General features: G+C 33.3%; 1 protein-coding gene and 2 long non-coding RNA genes across 6 annotated transcripts; 2 read left to right on the top strand and 1 right to left on the bottom strand.

The window, feature by feature from the left end:
- Nucleotides 1-6,518: 6,518 nt before the first annotated feature.
- LOC112732901 (uncharacterized) lies at nt 6,519-10,740 on the top strand. 4 transcript variants are annotated; one of them, XR_011869431.1, is made up of 7 exons: nt 6,519-6,906; nt 8,550-8,611; nt 8,692-8,823; nt 9,337-9,510; nt 9,605-9,696; nt 9,839-9,969; nt 10,339-10,740. It is a non-coding gene; the product is annotated as an uncharacterized lncRNA (long non-coding RNA). The 4 variants fall into 4 exon arrangements; XR_011869430.1 differs by having other exon boundaries at nt 9,605-9,741; XR_011869432.1 differs by lacking the exon at nt 9,605-9,696 and having other exon boundaries at nt 9,337-9,565.
- A 5,282-nt stretch (nt 10,741-16,022) lies between these two features.
- LOC112737591 (uncharacterized) lies at nt 16,023-17,813 on the bottom strand. Its single transcript, XR_003169025.2, has 4 exons — nt 17,287-17,813; nt 16,639-16,806; nt 16,389-16,457; nt 16,023-16,303 (listed from the first exon to the last, which is right to left on the bottom strand). It is a non-coding gene; the product is annotated as an uncharacterized lncRNA (long non-coding RNA).
- Nucleotides 17,814-19,960: 2,147 nt separating this feature from the next.
- Nucleotides 19,961-22,981, top strand: LOC112737590 (universal stress protein PHOS34). Its single transcript, XM_025787557.3, has 3 exons — nt 19,961-20,609; nt 21,890-22,191; nt 22,662-22,981. The coding sequence occupies exons 1-3, from the start codon at nt 20,266-20,268 to the stop codon at nt 22,667-22,669; spliced, it is 654 nt and encodes a 217-aa protein (XP_025643342.1). The 5' UTR covers nt 19,961-20,265; the 3' UTR covers nt 22,670-22,981.
- Nucleotides 22,982-24,564: the final 1,583 nt, after the last annotated feature.

The raw sequence follows: 24,564 nt of genomic DNA, 5'->3' as shown, positions 1-24,564 counted from the left end.
AGTCTTCTAAGGAGAAATCAAAATTCTCTTAGGGAGAATATAATGTAAAGTTAATTACTTAATTTCATGTAAAATTGATGGTTAAATATCGTTAAATGTTTTGATAGTAACGTATTGTGTGAAACGAAAAAGTAAAAACATGCAAGCAGCTACAAAACGCAAGCTGCGATTAGCAGGTAGGGACTTCCACATCTCGAAATGTGTTCCTTATCCCCTACATACAGACATGACTAGCATTTTGATTAGTTTAGAATTCCCCCAAATGCAGGTTGCAATTGACAGGCTCCTTTGCTGTATGTACGACACGTATTGAGAAAAATGATGAAGCCGGTCTTTAAATACAAAACGGAAGAAGCAAGAGTTTCACTTATACTATGAGGGTATGTTAGAGTGAAATATTGCAGGAGGGTTGTGCATTGAGGGGTGAAAGGATTTAGGGTAAGTGTGGGAGGAAGAAGAATATAGTGAAGGTTTACAGTTTCAGTGAAGAAAAAAAAAAAGAATAGTTCGTAATTTTACCTTACTTGAAAAACATAGTATTAAATATCTAGATCATCCTTAATAGGTAAGTGTTTTTTTTTAAATTTTATAACGAATAAATATATTTATTTTTGTTTTAATTGATAATTTTATTTTTGACTTTATTATTGTTGTTGTTGTTGTTGTTGTTATTGTTGTTGAATAATTATTATTATAATTAAGTCTCTGAAAAAAATTATTATTATGATTAATATATTGTTAATTTTTTATAACATTGTTTATAATAATAATAATAATAATAATAATAATAATAATAATTTACTATTATTAATATATTAATAAAAACATGAAAAGTATTCTACAAATAATTTTTATGATACTGTTTATAATAACAATAATAATTTATTATTATTAATAAATTATCATTATTTTATAATAATAATAATAATAATAATAATAATAATAATAATAATAATAATAATAATTTTGGTATATATGAGTAGTTAATGTTATGATTAGTATATTATTAAATTTATGTAATAATGTTTATGATAACAATAATATTTTTTTATAATACCGTTTGTTAGAAACTATGAATATTATTATTATTATTATTATTATTATTATTATTATTATTATTATTATTATTATTATTATTATTATTATTATTATTGTGATATTTATTGTTGTTGCTAGTTTTTAAGGAATTATTATTATTAACTGTTATTTTTTTTTGTAGGCGATCAGAAATTTGTTGCCCAAAAAATTGATCTGCAGAGATGTTTAACGATATAGCTGCAGCGGCACTAGCAGTTGTTGGGTTTTAACATGTTTTGCGAGTAGGTGAAATGAGAAACTATTTTGCACTACTGAGTGCCTTGGTAGAACGATGGAGATCGAAAACCCACACGTTTCACCTTCTAGTCGGCGAAGTGACTATGACGCTGGAAAACATGACACATATACTTGGCCTCCCGATTAATGGGGAGCCCGTCATAAGTAGAACGGACAGCAGTCACCAGTTTTTTGTGGAGAACTGCTTTACTTGTTTTGGTCGAGAGCCCGGTCCGCACGATCACGTCTTGGGTAAAGTAAATCTTGTATGGGTCCGGCGGTGCAGAGACACCAAACCTGTGACACGTAGGAGTCCATTGCGTGGTACGTCCGGGCTCATATTTTCTGCGTGCTAGGAATGGTTGTGTTTCTAGATAAGTATACCACTTCATTGAAGTCGAAGTTTTTTCCTCTACTTCGTGATTTCCACCGGATTTCACTATACAGTTGGGGCCAGCCGGTCTGCACATCTATATAGATCGTTGTGTCGTGCATCACGATACAACTGTAAAGAGATGGATGGGCCACTCGTTCTACTTTTTGTTTGGGCGTGGGAGCGTATACTGTTTCTGACGCCTATTCCCCACTCATTCTGAATACGTGAATCCGTTGCAGACACGCTCATGAGCCTCGGTGCTCTTTCGAGTAAACAATTTGTTTAGTCGATAGAAAGTAGACCTAAAAATGGCAGATTGGCAGTCACAGGAAGGTTGCGTGCACCCTTCAGGATAGAATTTATGCACTCTACCAAGTTTGTCGTCATATGTTCCCAACGATGACCCCATCGAATGTTAACGCCCATCTCTGAACACCGATCTCATCGCACGATTGAGTATATGTCTCACCCCGCTCTTTAAGCCTTTGATAGTTTTATTATACTCCTATTCCATTCTAGGATAGCCTGTTGAGCAAACCATGCAATCATAAGCAGATGCCACAAAATTACTATGAATAAGACCATACCAGCGAATTCAAATACCTGTGTTAACCACGAGTTTATGCAAATACGGAGTCTTGAACCTCCTTAAGAAGTTGGACCCAATGTGCCTGATACAGAACATGTGCCACGCTCTTGGTGGTGACCATGCACCGTTAATACGAGCTATTGCTGCATCGTTGGAGTTATGGCAGTCAGAAATAATGCCCATGCCATCAATGGTAACAACATATCTTTGCAAATTGGTTAGGAAAATCTCCCACACGTTTGCCGTCTCACCCTCGACTATCACAAATGCAATAGGCACAATGTTTTAGTCCCATCTTGTGCAACCGCAACTAGAAGTGTACCTTTATATTTTCCGTACGGGTGTGTGTCATCAGCCTGCACCAATGGCTTGCAGTGTCTGAATGCTACAATACACGGATAGAAACTCTAAAAAACGCGATGGAGAACTCTTACACCTTGAACCTCCTCACTCTCACAGTAAATGGGAGCGTTTTTATTTGAACACAAGACCTTAACATTTTCGCAGTCATTGCTTTCAACCATACTGGCAGAATCTGGTAAGAAACTTTCCTTGCGGTACCTTACAGTGTAGTTGAACCTAGACTGAACTTCTACAATAATAGACTTTACTTTTATCGACGGATCTGCTTTAACCAATGGCCTATTAGCATCTGTAATTGTGTCTGAGTCCAACTTGGCATGATCTTGTGAAATCGTTCCCATGATGCACGTGTATTTTTCATTGTATCTCCTGATCTCCCAATTACCTTTCTTTCGAATCAAGCTAGCTCGGATAAGCCAATCTCACCCTTTACCATAACCCTTGCACTTCGCATAGAATGTCTGTGGTTCAGACTCATACACAGTGTAATCAACTCCTCTAGAGATAGTGTAACTTTTGATTGCAAATATCACCGACCCTCTATAACCAAATTCCATTCCGACACTAAACTCACTATCTTCTGCCGCAACATTGCCTTCACCTACGACATGCGAACCACCGTTATTCGGACACGGCAAATAAACTAAATGGTAATAGTAACTTTAATTAAAAACCATAACATAACCATATTCGCATACTCAGAAAATTCCGGGACATGCATGGCTTCGAGATCCAGAGTTCGCATAAAAGACGGGACACCAAAGGGGTGCTGGCTTACAATCGCATCTGCTTCATTTTGCACCGCCAAATTGTTTGTCAAGTCTCCATCCTCATTTTCGTCATCGACTTCATAGTTGGCTTCAAACTCCTCTTCATTGTCGTTGTTATCTTCTTCCCAATCTATATCCCTGAGCTCATCAACATTGACCTCCTCGCCAACTGCATCCATCCCCGTATGCTATTCGAACTCAACGTACAACTCTATCATCGGCACGTGAGTTAAGGTTTGTTGATAAATATAGAACATCTGCTGCATACTTGCATCGTCAGTGATGGACATTATTTGAAACTGTATTAACCCACCAAATACTTGTACAGGATTTCTGTACAAAATATTGCTCACCCTTTTCGAAATGTGACTTTGTATGTTCTCACAAAGACCATTTTGCAACTCTACAAAACTCACGATGCATGGAATAGCAAATGAAAATGGACGTTCACAAACAAAAGTGCTTTGTGTGTGTTTGCTATAATCTCACCGTTATAATACACTCGCAAATTTGCAATACCTTCCATAACCTCAACCTCATCTAACCCGATTTTTTGACACAACTAATTGCCAAAAAACTCACAAGTATAAAACATATGAAAGAAAGAGGAATGGGAGTAGAAGTGACTCAAGTGAGATACAACTTCGGTTGAATTGAATTTCGTATTTATAGGCAAGACTCTCGATTAAAATATTCTTTTTTATACAAAACGCAGACTGCATTTTGCAGCTTTTAAAAATATTTTTTAATTCATTTAAAATGCAACCTGCGTTTTATTATTTTAAAAAAATCTATTTTTATAACCGTAACCTGTATTTTGGACTAAAAACAAAGACAAAAAATTTTAAAAATGACAAGAAGTCATAAATGCAACTTGCGTTTTGGTTGGGTTTTATAATGGCAAAAAAATTTGAAAATGTTATACGGGCAAAACTTAGTCTGTGTTTTAGCTGACACCTATAACAATGTAAATACTTGATACAGGTCTATTGTATTGCATGACACCATAATTATTTCTATTTTAAAAATAAGCTGATTGAAAAAATAATAAAATTTTTAGTGGATAATAGACTATAACAAAATGAGCTGGTAGATAGAGCATAATGGTGGAATGTGTTGCTATTAATGCTGCTGCTTTTTAGTGCCTTTTTGCATTAGTATACCTAAAAACAAAGAAAGAAATTGATGAAATAAAAATTACATTAAATAAGAATAAAATAAAATATATTTTTTGCAGCTCTTTGTTTTGTTTCGTTAATTCTTTGTATTTTATCTAGAGTTTATTGGTTTCTTATATAGTATGATGCATGTATATTGATACGGAAATGATATGACATGAGATATTATGATACACAAATTTTAAAATTTTATAAGACACAGGGACATGCATATATATAAAATATAAATTATTTTTTATATAAATCATAATGATATTTTATTAATATTAAAATATAAATTAATTTTTAATTATTTTAAAGATAAAGTATATTTTTTGTCCTTAAAGTTTGACAAAACTTTTAAAAATACCCATAAGTTTTATTTTGTTTTAATTTTGTCCTAAAAGTTTTTTATTTGCATTAAATATACCCCTAACGGCTAATTTTTCAAAAAATTTAAGATCAATTCAACAATAATTTCATAAAAATAACCCTCAATACAAGCAAATCAAGCATAATTTTCATGCATTATTGTTAGATTGGTCTTAAATTTTTTGAAAATTTAGCCGTTGAGGTATATTTTATGCCAATCGAAATCTTTTGGGACAAAATTGAAACAAAATAAAATTTAATGGTATTTTTGAAATTTTTGTCAAACTTCAAGGATAAAAAGTATACTTTATCCTTATTTTAATATTTTATTTTAATTATATAAAGTATTTAAAATGTTTTTTATTTTGATAAATAATAATATATACTATTTCTAAATTTATTTCAATAATATATGTTAAAATTAAAATTGGACACGCTGACACGTGATGATATTTAACGTGTTCGAAGAAAAATTTTTTATTTTTTATTAAGATACGATTGGATACAACAATCACGCATGTCGAACAAGTATCGTATCGTGTCTGAAATGTGTCTACAACTCCGCATCAATAATTTAGAGAGCATTAAAGATTCCGAAAAAATTCATCTTTTGTCTCTGTCTCTTTGTTCTTTTATATATATATATATATATTGCTTTTATGTGCTTATTTTCTTTTAAGGTAAAGTATTTGATGGAGTTGCATATGAGAGTTCCATTTGATGGAACTATAAAAGATAATTAAGATTGTACCAATTCACTTTCTTATATTTATTAATAATCACCAACTTTTGAAAATTAATTTTAAATTCCAAAAGAGGGTGGTCTACAATCTGCACCTAACAACGGTCCAAAAGAGGAAAGCTTTTCTGTGATGGAGTTATCCTCAAATCCATCAGTTATAAATTCTAAAATAGCTAATGGTATTCTCTACCGAAAAAAAGTCCATTATTGCTGAGGTTCAAGAAACGCAGGGTGTTGGCAATAGAAGAGAATTCTCGGTGAAAAAGGAGATGCTGTTGTAAAATTAGTTTGCACTCAAATCAACATGTTCTGCATAGTGAACGATAGCAAAAAAGTTAGTTACGTCATCCCAGCGTTCAATGGAGGGTAAATGGAGGACCCTGAGTTGCAGAGGTTTTGGAGGGCGCTGGGGAAGCCATCCTTAAAGCGGTTAAGGGAGAGGTTGACATGGACGAGGCCCCATAGGTCCACTACAAGAAAAAACGTATTTATCGACGCAAAAAAATAGACGGCTATCTCTTCCATCGATATTTTTCGACGGCTTGCTGTCAATATTTTAAAAAAAATAATTAAAAATAAAATAATAAAATCGACAGCCTGGTCATCGATTTTTTGATGATGCATTAAATCTCTTTTAACTACCATCATATTGTCGACGAAGCGGGGGATGAAAATACTTTTATATTGAAATCGACAGACATGGCGTCTATTTTTATATTTAAAATATCGACAATGTTTTCGTCGATAAATTTGAACGGTCCAGATTGCTTTTTAAAATCAAATAAATGCTATGGATTCAATGTATAAAATAGACGCTAAAGAGTTGCTTTTTTTCAAAATAAAATCGACATACACACCGCGATTTTTATTGCTAAAAACACCAGCCCGTGCCCACTTCCCGCTCCAAGTTCAGAAACACAATTTTATCCTTTTCTTTTCTTTTCTGTATTCAAAAACACAATTTCAGCCCACTTCACGATTGTGCCGCCGTCACTCCGTTTGCTCGTGCCGCCACTGTGGCTCCTCTTGCTGGCGCCGCCTGTCACTCCGTTGCTGCCGTGCCGCCGTCGCTCCTTCTCTCTGTTGCCGCCGTCACTGCTCCTACTTTGGTCCTTCTATGCTCTCACTCAATCGAGCTCACAAGAACCAGATATCGTTTTCTCACTGTTACTGAACTCTTTTCAAAGCCAACTTCAGTTTCATTTGAAAATTCCCTATTTCAGGTGTAAACTATGACCTAATTGTAATATCCTGTTTTCTAAATCTAGAAATTCTAGTCATGTTTATTCTGGTTCCATTTTATTTTAAGAGCTAAGACTATGGTGTGATGTTAATGTCAAGGAAGTGGAAGGTCATTGCTTCCAGTCATACATATCCTGGTCATAATTTGCTGCTTCATGAATAATTCTTAATATATTATTTCTCTGCTAATATTCTTTCTCTGCTTAATTTAAATGATTTTGGTACTTATTTTATACTCTTCTTTTGTACTGATTTTTGGTTAAGGATTTTGCTTTTGTTCTGATTTGGATTTTGTTTTTGTTCTAATTTGGCTTGCTGTTTGTCTCAAATAAATAATTTAAGAAAAACTTCTTTTCATCATAAGTGCATTATGAATTTTTTTTTTTGAAAAAAAAAAATCTTTTGAAGAGCATTGTTTTGTTACTTGTGATCTATTTCTATGCATCAATTCTCATCCACTATAGTTAGTTAACGAATGAAGTGCTGGCTCTGTTATTTCTTGATTGAGTAAGAAGAAGGAGTGAGTAAGAAAAATCCCGCTTGAGCATGAGACTGAACCATTTTCTAAGTACTCCTTGAATCCTGGTGGCTGGTACAACTTTGTTGTTGGACTATTTTGCTTCTTGCAGAAACGATTTGCACAAATCACACCACTGATATCATAGTATAGACATATCAATCAATTTATGAATCCTCATAATAATTGTGTAGATAAATAGTGAAAACATTAATTTATTAGGAATCTAATTAAGAGTTAATAAGACTTGATTAAACTTAGGAAAAGTATAGTACATACAGCTTTTTTGAGATGGGGAAGGCACTTGACTGCATGATCTATGAAGATATCAAAAGCCATTTCATTGATAGTGTTATAAAGCGTTAGGAAGCAAAATATCATGTAGTCTGGAAGATTGTTAATGGTATTTACATCCCATCTGATATAAAAGCATGCATATAATAATTATTAAATTTTGCCGCATTAAGTTATTGTTATAAATATATACTAAATAATATAATAAAGCAACCTCTCAACAGCATCCGTGAAGAGAACATCAATTTTCTTTTGAAGTGGCTTGATTCTCTTTTTCATTTTTTTGCATTTGTTATTTTAAATTGGGTTTTTGCTAATAATCTTAATGAGTGGCCACTGTTTTCATTTTGCAACTTAGAGTGCTGAATTTAATCAATCATTTTGAATAGCAATTAGAGTGAAACTATGGTTGTGACTTCTGTCTTGTCAATTATAGTGAAAACTATAAAACATTACTATTGAGTAGATGTGCTTGCTTACTTAAAGAAATATTTTAATGGTTATTGTTTCTACAAATGTAATGTATTTTCCCTCATCAGTTTGATAGAAAAACGGGTAGGATCTTGAAGGGGTTTCATACTATGGTCCACGAAGTGATTTTTCTGGCATCGAGATAAGCAACAGATTAGTGGGAAACAAGAGAAGCAATTCTGATTCTACTTTTATGGGTTCTAAAAAGAACTAGGCATAATGCAGTTATTTTTGAATCAAATATAGTAGATGATTCAGTATAGAATAAGTTGAGCAAGTTTCCTAAATCTACAAATTGTATTCACTTATTGATGGTATTTTCTCATTTACTATTGTTGGCAGCTAAGAAGTTTGGGGTTAATGAATTTGTGAACCCGAAAGATCATAACAAACCTATACAAGAGGTTAGTTCATTCTAAGTTTTTCTGCATAATTATTTATATTTTCAGGGAAGAAAGACTAAGATGTTAATATTGCTCAACAGATAATTGCTAAAATGACCAATGGAGGAGTGGATCGTTATGTTGAATGTACTGGCAGCATCTAGGCTATGATCTCAGCATTTCTAGTTCTGTTCTAATCCCGCCACTTTCATTCCCTGGATTCCATTCGCAAGGTTGGCGCCATTCCTTCCCTTTCTTTTTCTTTCATTTCATCTGTTGTTGTTGTTGTTGTTGTTGTTGTTTTCGGAAGTGATTTTGAATTTTTGATATACTTGCTGCTTTGGTTCCGAAGAAAACCATGGCTATTTTGAGGAGTATCTTTTTGCATCTTAAATTAAGTTAGCCCCTTTTCTGATTGTTGAATAATACCAACTATGTTCTTAGATTCTTAAATTAAGTTAGCCCCTTTTTTGGAAGAGTATCCATTATATTTCTAGCTAATTGGATAACAGAATGAAGAAGAAGAAGAGAAGTGTGTTTGAAAAATCATTTTCATATGACTCTGTTGTTTGTTGTGTCATTTATTATGCATAAAGGGAAAGTATCCAGTGCAAAAACACAAAGGAAGCTTATTTCATTATATGCTTCAATCAACTACCTAATATGGACGTGGATGCGATAATTTCGTATTCAAATTATCCATCTATGGCTCTACTAAGGTTTGATTTGATTATGTTATGTTATAGGTCAGTTTTACTGGTTCGACGGAGACTGGCCGGAAGGTAATGATGGCGGCAACCATGAGCAATTTGAAATCAGTTTCACTTGAATTAGGTGGCAAGTCCCCAGTCTTGATCTTTGATGATGCTGATGTTGACAAAGCTGTTGACCTTGCTCTCTTTGGTACCCTACACAACAAGGTTTCATTTCTTTCATTCCAAGTCAACCCTGAAATCCTTTTTCTTGTTTTTCAAGGTATCTCGGTCGTCCCTAGTAACTGTTTATAATTTTCAGGGAGAAATATGTGTTGCATTTTTTAGAGTTTATGTTCAAGAAGGAATTTATGATGAATTTGAGAAGAAGGTTGTGGAGAAGGCAAAAACATGGTAGTAGGGGATCCATTTGACCCTAAAGTTCAGCAAGGACCATAAGTAACATAATTATGTTTACATTATAATTTAAGAATAAGTCTTTAGATAATAATAACTCTTCTCTATATATGATTTTTTTTATTATTTTAAACTGCAGACTAGTAATGTACAATTTGAGAAAATTCTGTCCTATATTAAGCTTGGAAAGAAAGAAGGATAGAACTGGGGGGGAAAAGATTTGGAAACAAGGGCTACTACATTGAGCCTACAATTTTTTCTAATGTTAAGGTGCATTTTCAACTCTTCAAGAAACATGAAAACTGGCCTTCTTTATTAATATTCGTAATTGCTTCACACTATCCATTTTAGGAAGACATGCTAATATCACAAGATGAGATATTTGGACCTGTCATGGTGCTTTCTAAGTTCAAGTACTAAGTACATCTAGTATTCTTTTTCACCCTCAATGTTCCAAAGCAAATTCTTATCTCTATTCTCTTTTATCTCGATGACTCTTTTATTAGTATATTCACAAGTTCACCTAACTTGTTAGAAAATCATTCTCGTAAAAGTTTAAGCTGTTAGATAAAAACAGATGAATGCTTTCATGTTAATAAGAATCGAACTTTAAACCTTTTAATATTATACTAAAAACAGGAGCATTGAGGAAGGAATTGAGAAGGCAAATATCAGCAAATATGGGCTAGCGTCGGGGATTGTGACAAAGAACATGGATATTGCAAACACAGTGTCAAGGTCCATCCGAGCAGGCATTGTTTGGATCAATTGCTTCTTTGCCTTTGATGTTGATTGCCTTTTGGAGGCTACATGATGAGTGGATTTGGAAGAGATTATGGATTGGAAGTACTCGGTTAGGTTATTTAATTACTTTATTTTAAATATTTTGTATTATTAGTGGATTGCAATTTAAACGAATATAAGTTTATGTTTAATTATTTATCTTATCTTGAGTCTTTATGTTAGAGGATTATTTATTATTTTAATAAGTTTGTAAACTCATTATCTAATATTTAGTATAAATTTTATTTTTATTTAAAAGTTTATTTGTCTTGTTATCTAATATTCTATATAAATTTTATTTATATATTTAAAAGTTTATTTGTATTAATTGTTTACTATTTTTCAAATAAAAAAAATTAAAACATATAACTATTAAAATCGACAGAAAAGTTATCGCTTTTTAAATTCAAAATATAGACAAAGAATTTGTCGGTATCCAAATTAATAAATCGACGGCAACTGTGTCGATTTTATTGAATCAAATATCGACGGCAATATTGTCGATTTTATTAAGCATATCATAGACGAAACTGTTGTTGATTTTATTGAATCAAATATCGACAGCAATGTTGTCGATTTTATTAAGCATATTATAGACGAAACTATTGTCGATTTAACTGAATCAAATAGCGAAAAAAATGGCGTCGATTTTTATATAATAATATCGATAGCAACGTTGTCGATTTTAGTAAGAATGTAGAATTTTCAAACTCATATTATAGACAAAAACGCTGTCGATTTTATTACATTATTATCGACAGCAAGACAAGCCGTCGATTTTATTAGAATTTTGAAAAACCGACAAGCTTAATAGCAACCACCTTCGCCGTCCATTTTGTCGTCGAAATTTAATATTATCGACGGCTTAACCATCGATTTGGCCGTCGATTTTAACGATGTTTCTTGTAGTGGTCATTGATCCGTGCATGATGAGGCTATAGAAGGTGTTGTGTGAGAGATCGAGGTGGTGGGTGAAGAGGGAGGGAGATAGGCGTCCGATGAGTTGGTTACCAAAAATATTATTACTCATTAATAAATACAGATAAATGAATTGGGACATTTTTTTAAAATATTTTTGACAGTTTCATTTGATGGAACTATTTTAGACAACTTCATCAAATACTTTTCCTTCTTTTAAAGTAGCTTTGTATTGCACTTGTATTAGGTGAGAAAATAATTACTTCAAAAAGGTTTAACTTATTAGGCATGTTCATTATTCTAAAAAAAGAAAAAATTTAGAAAATAATATTTTTATTAAAATTTGACTAGTACTTAACTAGTAAAAGAAAAATGAGTAATCTTATACCATTAAATAAATCTCACACCATTAAAAATACTAATAATAACTAATTAATAATTACAAATCACAAAATCTAAAATATTGGTATCAAAACTCAAGTTTTATTTTGAGTAAACACTCTGTGCCTTTGAGCTATTTGCACATGGAATACAAACGTTGCTTCTTATGTTAATTATCACTTAAGCACGAGGTGATTTATTTACTCATATTTAGTTTCTGAGGTTATTTTATTCTTTCTCAAATTCAGATTTTACATAATTTACATATATTAGTACTTAATGAAGAATTATTTAGTTAACTTGAACCAGCGTTATATAATAATGAATGAAATTATTAAATTTTATTAGAATTTATTAATCATTAAAATTCAATCTGATCTATATTGTGGAACTAATAAGACATATATTGTATATCTATTTATAGATTCTTACTTTTTTGTAACTTTTAGAACAATTTATACTTATAATAAAATATCTTTAAACTAGATCTCAAAAATTGGATAGGTTTTTAAAATGAAGTTGTTAAACTTCTAAACCTCTCAGCATCTTATAAAAAGATTTGAGTATTTATACTTCACATATATTTTTTATAAACGGTCTAATAGTAATACCGTAATTCTGAAGAAGTTTGACAAAAAAAAAAAAAAATATCTAACACTTTTAAATTGGTGAGTTATCAATCTAAGTCTTGCTTCACTGGAATAATGACCCGTAACCATAAATCCAGACACGTGATTAGTGCCATTTGCATAATTCCAAGTGTGTAGCCATGGACGCAACAACAAACAAAGAAGGACATAAAGACAATAAATAGAACATACTAATAAACACTCCTCTGTCCGTGATCTGAAACCTGTTTTGACAATCACAACTCACAAGCTAGCTACCAGCACCAATTAAGAGCCGTTCAATTCATATATCACTTACCATTTACCAATTCCACTTTGATAGTGTTATTGATCTTCACATAAACAAATATGTTTATGTTTAAATCACATTTAATGTGTTTCAAAAATATTTATAATAATATATTCTTAAATTATTATATAATTTTTAAGTATTATGAATAAAAAATTATAAACAGAATTTAACTATTATGTACTTTAAATTAAAACACATGTTAAAATTACTAATAATAAAAGTTTTGATTTTAATAAACACAATAAATATATTAAAATTTTAATTTTATATTCTCTTATAATTTTTTTTAATTAATAACTTCAACGCATGGCTTTATGTTCCATGTTAGATAACCTCATTAATAAACAAAATATACATTAAATCTGCTACAAAATAATTGAGTACAACCTACAAAGTTTTCTCAATGACACAACCCTTTGTGGCCCAATTAACAACAAACGCATGTATGTCTTTTTGCTGCTCTTGATCTTTATTATTTCCCCATGACCTGTCTTCTTTGACAAGCCCATGTACGGCTTCACTAGTCCACAACAGAAAAGTCTTAACATGCATTTAATTAGTCTAACTCAAGACAAATTAAATATAAATTCTAAATATATAAATACACAAAAAGGGTTACCCTATCCTCTGATCTCTAATATTGAAGTCATTTTTATCCAAGCACCAACCGTTGTTATTGAAAACAAAACATAAATTAGATTCTTCGGAAAATTTGATCTTGTCTTAAAATAAACTTATTGATCAATGTAATAATATCATAAAGACATAAACTGAGTGATGATGACCGCAAAAGAGTGGAATATGAACAGGCATACCAAAGTGTACTAGAAGTCTCTATTACGAGTTGTGAGATGGATCGAGGACTTGCGAGTTGAGGTGGTTGTCGGAGTATTTGGCTGGAGCAATGGGGTGGTACCTACAAAGACACTCCAACACTCAAGTCATAATGGATCTGAGAGGTATAAAGTGTGTCGAATGAATAACGTACCTTAAGGGGCCTCTACCTCCCCTTTTATATAGCTAGTGGTAGTTATCTCATCTTATCTTATCTTGCTAAGCTAAGGGAAGTATTTGGATTCGAATGTTAGTTAGAGATTGTGGGCCGATATGAGCTGTCATCGTCTTATCTTATCTGGCTAAGATAAAGGAGGTATTTGAATTCGAATGTTGGATCAGGATATTGGAAGTTATTGATCCGTCTTTGGGCCGTGAGGATGACCCAATCTTGGAATTGCCAAGCTGGTATTGTCGCACTCTATCGCGACTTTCCGGTCCCCGTGTATCGTTCCGATGGTGCCGTTATCGGCTTGGAACTTCATGATTTGGAACTTGGTGAAGATGACGGCGGATAGGTCGTTGGTCGTCTTTCTTTTGAGGATGATGTTGTAGGCAGTGGAGTCCTTGAGGACAATGAACTCAAAGAGAATGGTCTTCCTTTGGCTTCCAATTCCGATGGTTAGTAGTAATACTATGGAACCATCCGGTTTGAGGAAGTTGTCCTGGAGTCCAGTTACCCCGTTGCGGTGGGTTTGTAGATTTTTGTTTTGGAGACCCAGCTTGTCGATGGCTCCTCTAAAGAGGATGTTGAAGTCTGCTCCGGTGTCAACCAGTATTCTCTTTATGAGTCCGGTCACAACTTTTGCCGAGATGACGAATGGGGCTTCTTCCATCGAGGTGCCATATTGACAATCATCGGGGGAGAATGTGATCGCTTCTGCAACCAGAGAAGTTGGAACTTGGTTTCCTACGGCAAGGATTTCAAGATCTTTTTCTTAGTGCCGATTTTGACTTTTTCAGTGCGTCCTTTCCAGTGATAATGTTCACAATTATGGTGGGGTCGACCTCCGGACTTTCCTGGGGTGCTTGTCGTAATGTCCTCGGATTGCGCCCTTCACATTCTGGTGATCTTTCCTTTTCAGTTCTTCTGGGTTCCCGGATGATTTTGGCAAACTCAGAGAGTTTTTCGTCTCGGATGGCTTGTTCGAGGGCGTCCTTCAAGTCGAAGCAATCTTGGATTTTATGCTCGTATCCTCGGTGGTAATCGCAATATAGGCTCTTGTTGCCACCTGTCCGTTCCTTCAGTTGTCGCACCTTTGGGAGGATGTCTCGTTCTGCTATTTGGTGGTACATCTCCGTGATGGGAGCGAGTAGGAGGTTTAGTTTGAGAACTTTTCCACCTTGGGTGGCCGGTTGGTGTTTACGGGTTTGGGGTGTTCTTTCTGGGTCTCTCTTAGTGGCGGATTATTACGAAGTACTGTATTGTCGTGCTGCCATTTGTTGGCGGCCACGACTTGACTCACCTCTTTGTCGTTTATGTATTCTCTTGCAATGTTTTGAATTTTGTGCATGGTCCAGACCGACTTAGTGGTAAGGTGTTTTCGGAAGTCCTTATTTATGAGGCCATTTGTCAGATAAAGACTGACGACCGAGTCCGTGAGTCTGTCAACTGTCAAGCACTCATCGTTGAACCTATCGAGATATTTCCTCGTGGATTCATCTTGTCTCTGGGTGATTCTGAGCAAGCTAATGGGTGTTTAGCTTTGGTGATCCTGGTGGTGAACTTGGCCATGAACTTTTGAGAGATGTCGTGAAAGCTGGCTATGGAGCTGTTCGGAAGGGCGTTGAATTATTTGATTGTGGGGCCAGCTAAGGTTACTGGGAAGGCCCTGCACCGGACCGCATTGACGGCTCCTTCCAGGTTCATTCTGGCCTCGAAGGCCGTTAGGTATTCCTGGGGATCTTTGGTTCCGTCGTATCATGTCAGTGAGATTGTCGAAGCACTTCGGGAGTTTGGCACTCGAGATTCTTTTTGTGAATGGGGTGGCTCCCATTATCACGTGTTCGCTTCATGCTCGTTTTACTTCCTGATGGTGCCGTCAATCGTCTTCTCCGCATCAGTGTTTTGGGTCTTGAAAAACGCTGCGGTTGTGTTGTTTGCTGTGTCACTGTTTTAGGGACCTGTTGTTCCTGGTATCACGGTAAGATCGGGTTCTAGAAGTCGCTTGGCCTGCGTGCTCCAAGTGATACCGTTCTTTGGGCGTAACTCGGCTTTCAAAATTTTGCACCCTGAAGCATAGCTCTTGGATTATTTGGACTGCCTTCTCTCCCAAGCCGTCGGATGCCTAGGCTTCAATGGGTGGACGTAGGGGTGTTCGCGGTGCGGTTTGGTTCAATTTTTTAGAGAAAAATCATCCGATCCAATCGTTTAATTAAGCTGCGGTTCGGTTTGGTTCGATTTTTTAATCAAAATCATCCGAACCAAACCAAACCAATTGAAATCGGTTTGGTTTGGTTCGGTTTGTTCGGTTTTTTCAATCAACTCAAAGAAAAACCTATCATACCATTTCACAATCATAGAACACAAATACGCAATAACTAACAAAGGTCTTGGTCCAATGTTTCACAGTTATAGATAAAAAAAACTACATATTCTACTGTTTAAAGTGACTAATGTGTTAACAATTCAGCAAAACACAAACACATAAGAAAATGAATTCCTTATTTATTAAAAGACCATATATATATATATATCCAGGCACAGGGTTCTCTGGATTCTTTGAGGCCCATAATCCAACTCGCTCTGCTCTTGCTTGTTTTCCCACTAGAATAACAACAATATAAAGTTTAGATACATAGCTTTGGCACAAAGAAATGAAGGAAACAAGAAAAAGTAGTATATCACTTACTGCTTCTAGTTTTGGACTTTTGTCATAGGCTTAGTAGTGCCATGCTAAACCCTTCTTCAGCATCATTTCCTTATCATAAAAGAAAAGCAAAATGAGAAACTCAAAAGCAATCCTATGTTATATAGAGCTAATTGAACTAACATGTATTTCGTTATTATTTAATTGTATCTAGCTACATTAATTCAAGAATGTTCCAAAGGCGACCTTGACAAATGAATGAAAAATCGAGAGAAAGTACAAACCAAATTACCTGTGCAAAAATGCCATTATAGTAGAGATCACCGACACAACGACCATAGCGATCTTCTCCATATACAAGGACCCTCAAAGACTTTCCTTGAACAATCTTTGTTGGTTCATTTTTAGCATCCTTTCCATATGGCATTACACTTTCAGGAGCATTAATTCCTTATAGCAACTACATCAGCACACAAATCTCAAATACAGCATTTAATAATACATATTCAGAACCTTAACAATCAAAAACATAATTTCTCTACAACCAGAACCTAGAATCCTAACAATAAGAAATAATACACATTCAGAAGCTTAAACCCCCACATACAACAAACTGCATAAATAAATTCAATAATCAATAATTTCAAAAATACACTCAACATAGAACAAAAATTATTCAAAAAGAAGTAGTAAAATAATTTAACAATACCAAGTCAGCAAATCAATAAACAGCAAGAACGTCTCCTAAAAACACCACAATCAGAACCTAGAACCCAAACAATCAGGAATAATACACATTCAAAAGCTAAAATCCCCAAATACAACAAACAGCATAAACAAATACAACAATCAACAACAATCAGCAACAAATAAATGAACAATCAACAACAATCAGCAACAAATACATAATACATAGAATAGAAATTATTCAAATTAATACCTGACTTGGAGGCTCTATATCTGGTGTTCGGCGCTAGGAGGGGATGGAAGGGGCTGGTCCGACACTGGTGGGTGGCTGGTCCGGCACTGCTGGGAGGGGCTGTGCTCGACGGTTTGCGCTGTTGGGAGGGGCTGAACGTCGCTGATGGGTTCGCCGGTTCGCGCTGCTGAGAGGGGTTAGGAGGCGCTGCTGGGTGCGGCTGCGAGGCAATTGTTCGACGGGATTGGGAGGGGTAGGTTCGGCTGGACTGGAAGAGGCTGTGAGGCGCTGGGAGGCGGGGCTGGGAGGGGCTGGGAGGCAGGGATGAGAGGGGCTGGGAGGGGTTGGGGTAATGGGGCTTCTTCGAGAGAGTGGCTGCGTTGGGGTTGGGGTAATGGGTTAGGAACGTTAGGTTATCTGATGGGGGTGGGGTGGGGTGGGATAATGGTCGCTTTTGATTTTTCGTGTGGGAGAGAGAAACGTGTATGACAATATGGTGTGAGGAGAGAGGTGTTTTATTTGGCTATGGGATGACACAAATCGGAGGCACCGATTTGTTTGCATTGTTTTGTTTTTTAAACAAACAATCACAAATCGGACGGTCCGATTTGTGATTTCGAAAATAAAAAAATTTTTAATGTTGAAATCGGACCGTCCGATTTTTATTTTAACAAATAAAAAAAATAAAAAATACAAATCGGACCCTCCGAGTTGGAGTTTAATTTTTTCTTCAAGCAAATCGGACCCTCCGATTTGTAATTTATTTTTTTTATCAAATAAATCGGACAGTCCGATTTGAATAAAACACCATATAAAAAAAAACACCTAATTTTCCAATAACAATATATTATATATATATTTAATCAATATAAAAAAAATCAGCCGATAATGGTCTAATGGTTTTTATGGTTTTTAATTTGACCGGTTCGGTTCGGTTTGGTTAAGGTTTTCAGTATCAAAACCAAAAATCGAACCGAACTGCAAAAAAACAGCAAAATATGATTTTATTGGTTTTTTCGATTTTCGGTTTGTTCGGTTTTTAGTTTTTTCGGTTCGGATAGGTTTTGAACACCCCTAGGTGGACGGTTGTCCTCTTTTGGTTGCTGCTGGACCGGGGGTTGGTTGACGATGCACAGTGCTTGTATCCTCCCGTTGGTGGGAGGAGCGTTATCTTGTAGTTCGGGAGTTGGGCTTCGTGGGTGTGAGTCATGGTGGTGGCTTGAGGATTGCTCCTTGAGATTCTCCGTCATGCCGCCACGATTTGGCAGTCTCCACAGTCGGCACCAATGTACTAGAAGTCTCTGGTACGAGTTGTGAGATGGATCGGGGACTTGCGAGTCAAGACGGTCGCCGGATTATTTGGCTGGAACAATGGGGATGGTACCTGTAAAGACACTCTGACGCTCAAGTCAGAATGGATCTGAGAGGTATAAGGAAGAGGTCTTTGGCTCTCCTTTATATAGCTAGTGGTAGTTATCTCATCTTATCTTATCTTGCTAAGACAAAGGAGGTATTTGGATTTGAATGTTGGTTAGAAATTGTGGACCAGTATGAGCCGTCATCATCTTATCTTATTTGGCTAAGATAAGAGAGGTATTTAAATTCGAATATTGGATTAGAATATTAAAAGTTATTGATCCGTCTTTAAACTGTAAAAATGATCTAATCTTAAAATTATCGAGTTTAGTAACCGTTTCAAGAAAAGACTCGCAGATTGGTCCAAAACACAAAAAAATATCTAATTTAATTTGTTTGTTTCTTCCTCATAAGTTTATATATAAATAAGAGGAGAATTCCTTTTTGTAAGGTCCTAATAAATTTTCACAGTAAAAATTTATATTATGGACTGCTTGCTTGGCACGGAAAGATTTCAATATTGGATTTTTATTTATTACATATTAATTTTTATGCATATAAAACAAATCAAATTAAAAAATATATATGTAGGTAATTCTTTATCGTGAATTAACATATATAATTACTGTTTTTCCTTGATTTTCGTGTATCTTTTGATCAGTTGTATATGATAAGTGGTATAAATCTTTAAGCTAAGCTAAATAAATAAATTATAAAAAAATTAAAAAATACTATGTATATAAAAAAAATAATTATTAAATATTTATATTTATTTTAATATATATTTTATATAAATACAAGTTAAATGAATGATTTTTTTGTATGGTTGCCAAAAAATAATATGGTAAGTGGTAACATGTTTTATTCTTATTTTAGTAATTACATGTTTGTCAATTAAAAATATAAAATATTTATATTATTTTTTTGCAATTTCTTTTCGTATATTTTCTTTTAAGACAAATTTTTTTATCCCTTTTCTCTTTGTCAATTACTTTTAATAAAAAAATAAAAAATATAAAAAAAAGGTTTACACAAAATTAGTGTATGTAAGATTATTCTAAAAATAAATGGACGTATGTATCAATAATTTTGGGTATGTATTAAGTAACTAACAGTAAGCTATTATTGACGTATATTTCACTTATACAAATTACAGAGACACTATAATGTATAAAATAAAAAAATATTACAAATGATCAAAATTTATTATTTTTAATTATTATTTAGTCATTAATTCATTTTTTAGTATAATTTTTTTAATTTAATAATTTAAAAATATATTTTATCTTATATTTTTAAATATTAATAATTAATTAATAATAAAAAATACTAATAGTCTTCTAACCTTTCTCTAAAATAAATAATAGCAAGTAATAATAAAGATGTGAGTAACGTGATGGGTTGAATTGAACCATAATTAAATGTCATGACTTGCAAAATGCAAAGAAAGACTTTGATACAACAAACTTGGAAAGAAAAGTAGAACATAAACACAGAAAGTAGAGAAACAAACTTCTCCAGTTACCTTGCTAACTCCGTTGTTAATTTTTATATGCTCCGTAATTTCCGGTTCCAAACTTCAACGCTTCACCGAAACAAAAAAACAAAGCACACGTTAACGTTGACTGCGTCCAACTCATCACCATGAACGTGACGAATCCACAGCCACCGGTTCCGTCGTCTCCGGTTCTGTCTCCCCTCGCTGATTCGCAGCGCAAGATTGCGATCGCTGTTGACCTAAGTGACGAGAGTGCTTATGCAGTCAAGTGGGCCGTACAGAACTACCTCCGTCCCGGTGACGCCGTCATCCTCCTGCACGTGCGCCCCACGAGCGTTCTCTATGGTGCTGACTGGGGCTCTGATGCTGGGGCTACGGCAGAGCCGGGAGAGGAGTCGCGGCGGAAGCTGGAGGAGGATTTCGTCAGCTTCACGAGCAGCAAGGTCAGTGACCTATCTCAGCCCCTTGTGGAGGCTGAAATTCCGTTCAGGTATGTTTTCTCATGGAGTTTTGTATTATATATCATAAACAGATTTCTTTTTAGGAGATTTTTTTTTTTATCAAAGATAGAAGACTCAAATTCGCAACCTCTTAATTGAGTATGGAAAGACTATGTCATTTGAAGTATAACTAATTGGCTCTTTTTAGGAGACATTTAATTTTGATAAATAATGTAAAATTATTTAATTTAAAAACAATTACTGATATAAAATATATTAAAATAATTTAAATATATGTATTTATATATAAATATATGATAATTAATTTAATAGTTAATTTATATATATATAATATTTTTTATATGAAAACATTTTTTGTAAAGCTTATTATCCATAGAGTGGGTTTGAAATGCACTAAAATTTTTTTATAAAATTATTTAAAAAAATATTAAAAAATTATCATAATTTATTATTTTTTATCATCAATTAACTATTAATATTTAAAAATATGAAATAAAATATATTATTAAATTATTAAATTAAATAAATTAAATTAATAATTAAGTGATAACAAAAAATCATAAATTTTGTCTCCATCATTTCTCATTATTTAATTATACATTAATACATTATTACATAATAGAATATACAAATACAACTTCTCCGACGGCTATAAGATTGCAGTAAGATGAGTGTTAGGGAATTAGTAATTTTTGGGATTTATAGTTATTAAATAGCTATTAATAATAATTTTAATGGTGTGAAATTGGTGTGAGATTTCATCCAATAGTTTACTATTTTTTATTGGTTACATGTTGGTCAGAATTTAAAAGTTGCTGGCCTCCTCAACTTTTTTCTATAGTAAAAGAGGAGTGATAAGACCAGCAGAATTTGTAATGTATAAGGAAAAGTATAGGTAATCAACAAGATTTTTAAACAATGTGTAAATAATGTGAATTAATAAGGTTAAAAGAGTAAATTTAATTAGTAGCATTAAATTAGGGTGTAGTGAATTTTTATTTGATTGATAGTTGTTCATGTTGTTCAAAATTTTCATTGTTTACCTAGTATTTCCCAATGTATAATCATCATTAATATTTTTAATGGTTTGAGATGACATCTAATGGTGTAGGATTACTTTTATTTTTTTATAATTAAGTGTTGGCCAGATTTTAATAAAAGTGATGATGTCTTAGACTTTTTTATATTAATTTTTTTTATATATTTAAACTTTTTAGTTTTTGAAGGAAACTCTTTTTTTTTATTCTTTACTCTTAATTGTATTGAACTTACATGCAAAAGAATTTGTTACACATACATAAAATTGCAGCATCCACATAGTGAAAGACCACGACATGAAGGAGAGGTTGTGCTTGGAAGTAGAGAGATTGAGACTGGGCGCTGTGATCATGGGGAGCCGCGGATTTGGCGCAGGCAAGAGGAGTGCTAAGGGGAGGCTTGGGAGTGTCAGCGATTATTGCGTGCAGCATTGCGTCTGTCCTGTCGTGGTTGTCAGGTATCCTCACGACAAGAATAGTAACGCCGCCCAGGATGAGACTGACGAAGTCGCAGAGTTGCTTCCTGTCCCCGAGGAGGAAGAAGAGTATCATGATGCCTCAGATCAGCATAAAGGTTTTGCCTTTAATGTGTGTTTGTTTTTGTAGATTGGAATAAAACTTGTATATTGTGATTTACTACTGTGTTTAGTAAATGAAAAATTATAATTTTAATTTTAATAATATTTTTTTAATAACTAAAAATATTTTAATAAATATTTTTATTTTATATTTATATTTATCTTGAACTAAATAAAATACTAAAATATAATTTAATGTCGTACACTTTACACTAAATATAATACAGAAATTTAATTTTATATTAGTTTTCGAATCTCTATCTCTCCGTTTTAATAATCTCTCTTTCAAATACAACAATGTTTTACGTTGAAATTCGTATAAGTACCACTCTTGCATCAACCATCAAGTAGTGTCTGGATAATTCTTGATTTTTTTTTCTTTTGATTAGGTTCTAAGAGAAATTGCTCATTGATGAATATGTTAGCTTTGCTATCTTCTAACTGCTACATATGAATGATGTATCAGGTGTTTGATGAGACTATTTGGCACAAGTGGATCACAACATTGAGGGAAGAGATTATTTTCATGCCAAATACGGACAAGAACGTGTTATTTGTATTTCTTTCTTTCTTCCTCCCCCTCTTTTTAGGACAGATCATGTTAGTGTTGAGAAGTCAAACATTGGGATGAATTTATGATGACAAATGTGGAAGAATGAGCTAGTGTTAAGAATTCAAAATATTGGAATGAATTAAACTTTGTAATTTGTGAAGTTTCACTTGTTGAATTACATGCAAAACTTTGTTTTCCTCCACATCTTCAATAATCATTGATCAGTTAATTGACTTGTGCTTATTTCGCTAGTGGGCTTTTGGTGATTTTTCCATAAGCTCGAGTTTTGATTCATGTTGGGAAACTATTTAAGGGCATAGAACAATTTCCTAGTAAACTTAACATAGTTAAGAAGTTGCAAACAATAGCTATTACTTGTAAAAGTTCATTGGATTTTGCAAGGTATAATTATAATTAATCTTTTGAGGGATCCTTGCTTACAAATTTTGAACCAGACTTCTGCCCTTAGAACAGCTCCAATGCATAGTCCTCATTCCACTTTTTCCTGACACATGGTGGAATTTATCGTTGGAGAAGGAGAGAGATGAGTTCCTTCACAGAGGCCAAGGCAGAAGAGTTCCTGTGAGCAGGGACTCAAACACAACCAATGGTAACTTGCCACATGGTAAGTTACCTTTTAAATAAATACATATAAAATTATAGTTAAATAAATAATTATATTAAATAATTAAATTAAATTAAATTTAATAATAATTATAATAGTTAATTAAATTAAATAATTATAATTTTATTTAATTAATAGTTTATATTAATTATTTAAATAATTAATCATTTATTTAATTAATAATTTATATTAATTATTTATATAATAATCAATATTAAATATTATTTATATTTATATTATTATATTAAATTAGCCGTTGTAAAATTAGCTGTTGCAAAACTAGCCGTTATTATGTTACCGTTATTATTAATAAATTAATATTTTGTTACTCTATATATACCACTTAGATATACTTCTATTCTCACACTATCTACCACTCTTCTTTATCTTCTTCCAAGTTTACGAAATCAAAGTTCTGCTACTATTATTTTTTGTTCGAAAAAATGGATCCAAACCAACTCAACTCTTTCTTCAATTACTTACAAAATTTTCCTCAAATTCCAAATACCCAACAAGTATTTTAAATTAAATTATTAAAAAAAATTAATTACATTAATTACAAGTATTTTAATTAATTAATTAAGTGGGACCATAACAGGGACTAAAGTCAGTTCCTCCTAATGGAGAAGAGAGAGATGCTTTGAGTTCCTATTTACTGTTTATAACGCAAAAGCTGATGTGGAGTTATTTTTTATGACAGATGGACCATAAACAAAAATTAGAATGAGTTCCCTACTGGAGATGGTCTTAATAAGCATCCTTGATTTACAAGAAGTCTTCAAAATCAATCCTAGAAGATCAGTTATGATGTAAAAAGTAAAACAAAGTCAACTTCTCTGTGACCTCCAATAATCATGATAAGCAGGAATCCGCAGGACGCATGAATATGTTCAGGGAATTTTCACTGAAATAAAATAAAAAAATTTATTATTTTCTAAAACCCTATTTTTTAATTTTAATTTTTTAAATACGAACTTTTTTTTATCTAGAACAAGTTTGTCGCACCCCGACGAACCTCATTTCAAATTCCAAAAAAAAAATGGTTAACTCAGAATCTTACGTTTTTCAATAGACAATGACAACCATTATCATCGTCTCTAGAATACATAGGAGTACACATGAATAAGTCATATTTTTATTAGAGAAATAATGGTTTTTCTTTAATTTATAATGAGAAAAAATCCTTGTTAA

Source organism: Arachis hypogaea, chromosome 13 (genome assembly GCF_003086295.3).
Source record: "Arachis hypogaea cultivar Tifrunner chromosome 13, arahy.Tifrunner.gnm2.J5K5, whole genome shotgun sequence".
NCBI classification, from domain to species: Eukaryota; Viridiplantae; Streptophyta; class Magnoliopsida; order Fabales; family Fabaceae; genus Arachis; species Arachis hypogaea.
Note: the sequence above shows the minus strand (reverse complement) of the source record. Positions and strands in the feature narration are given on the sequence as shown.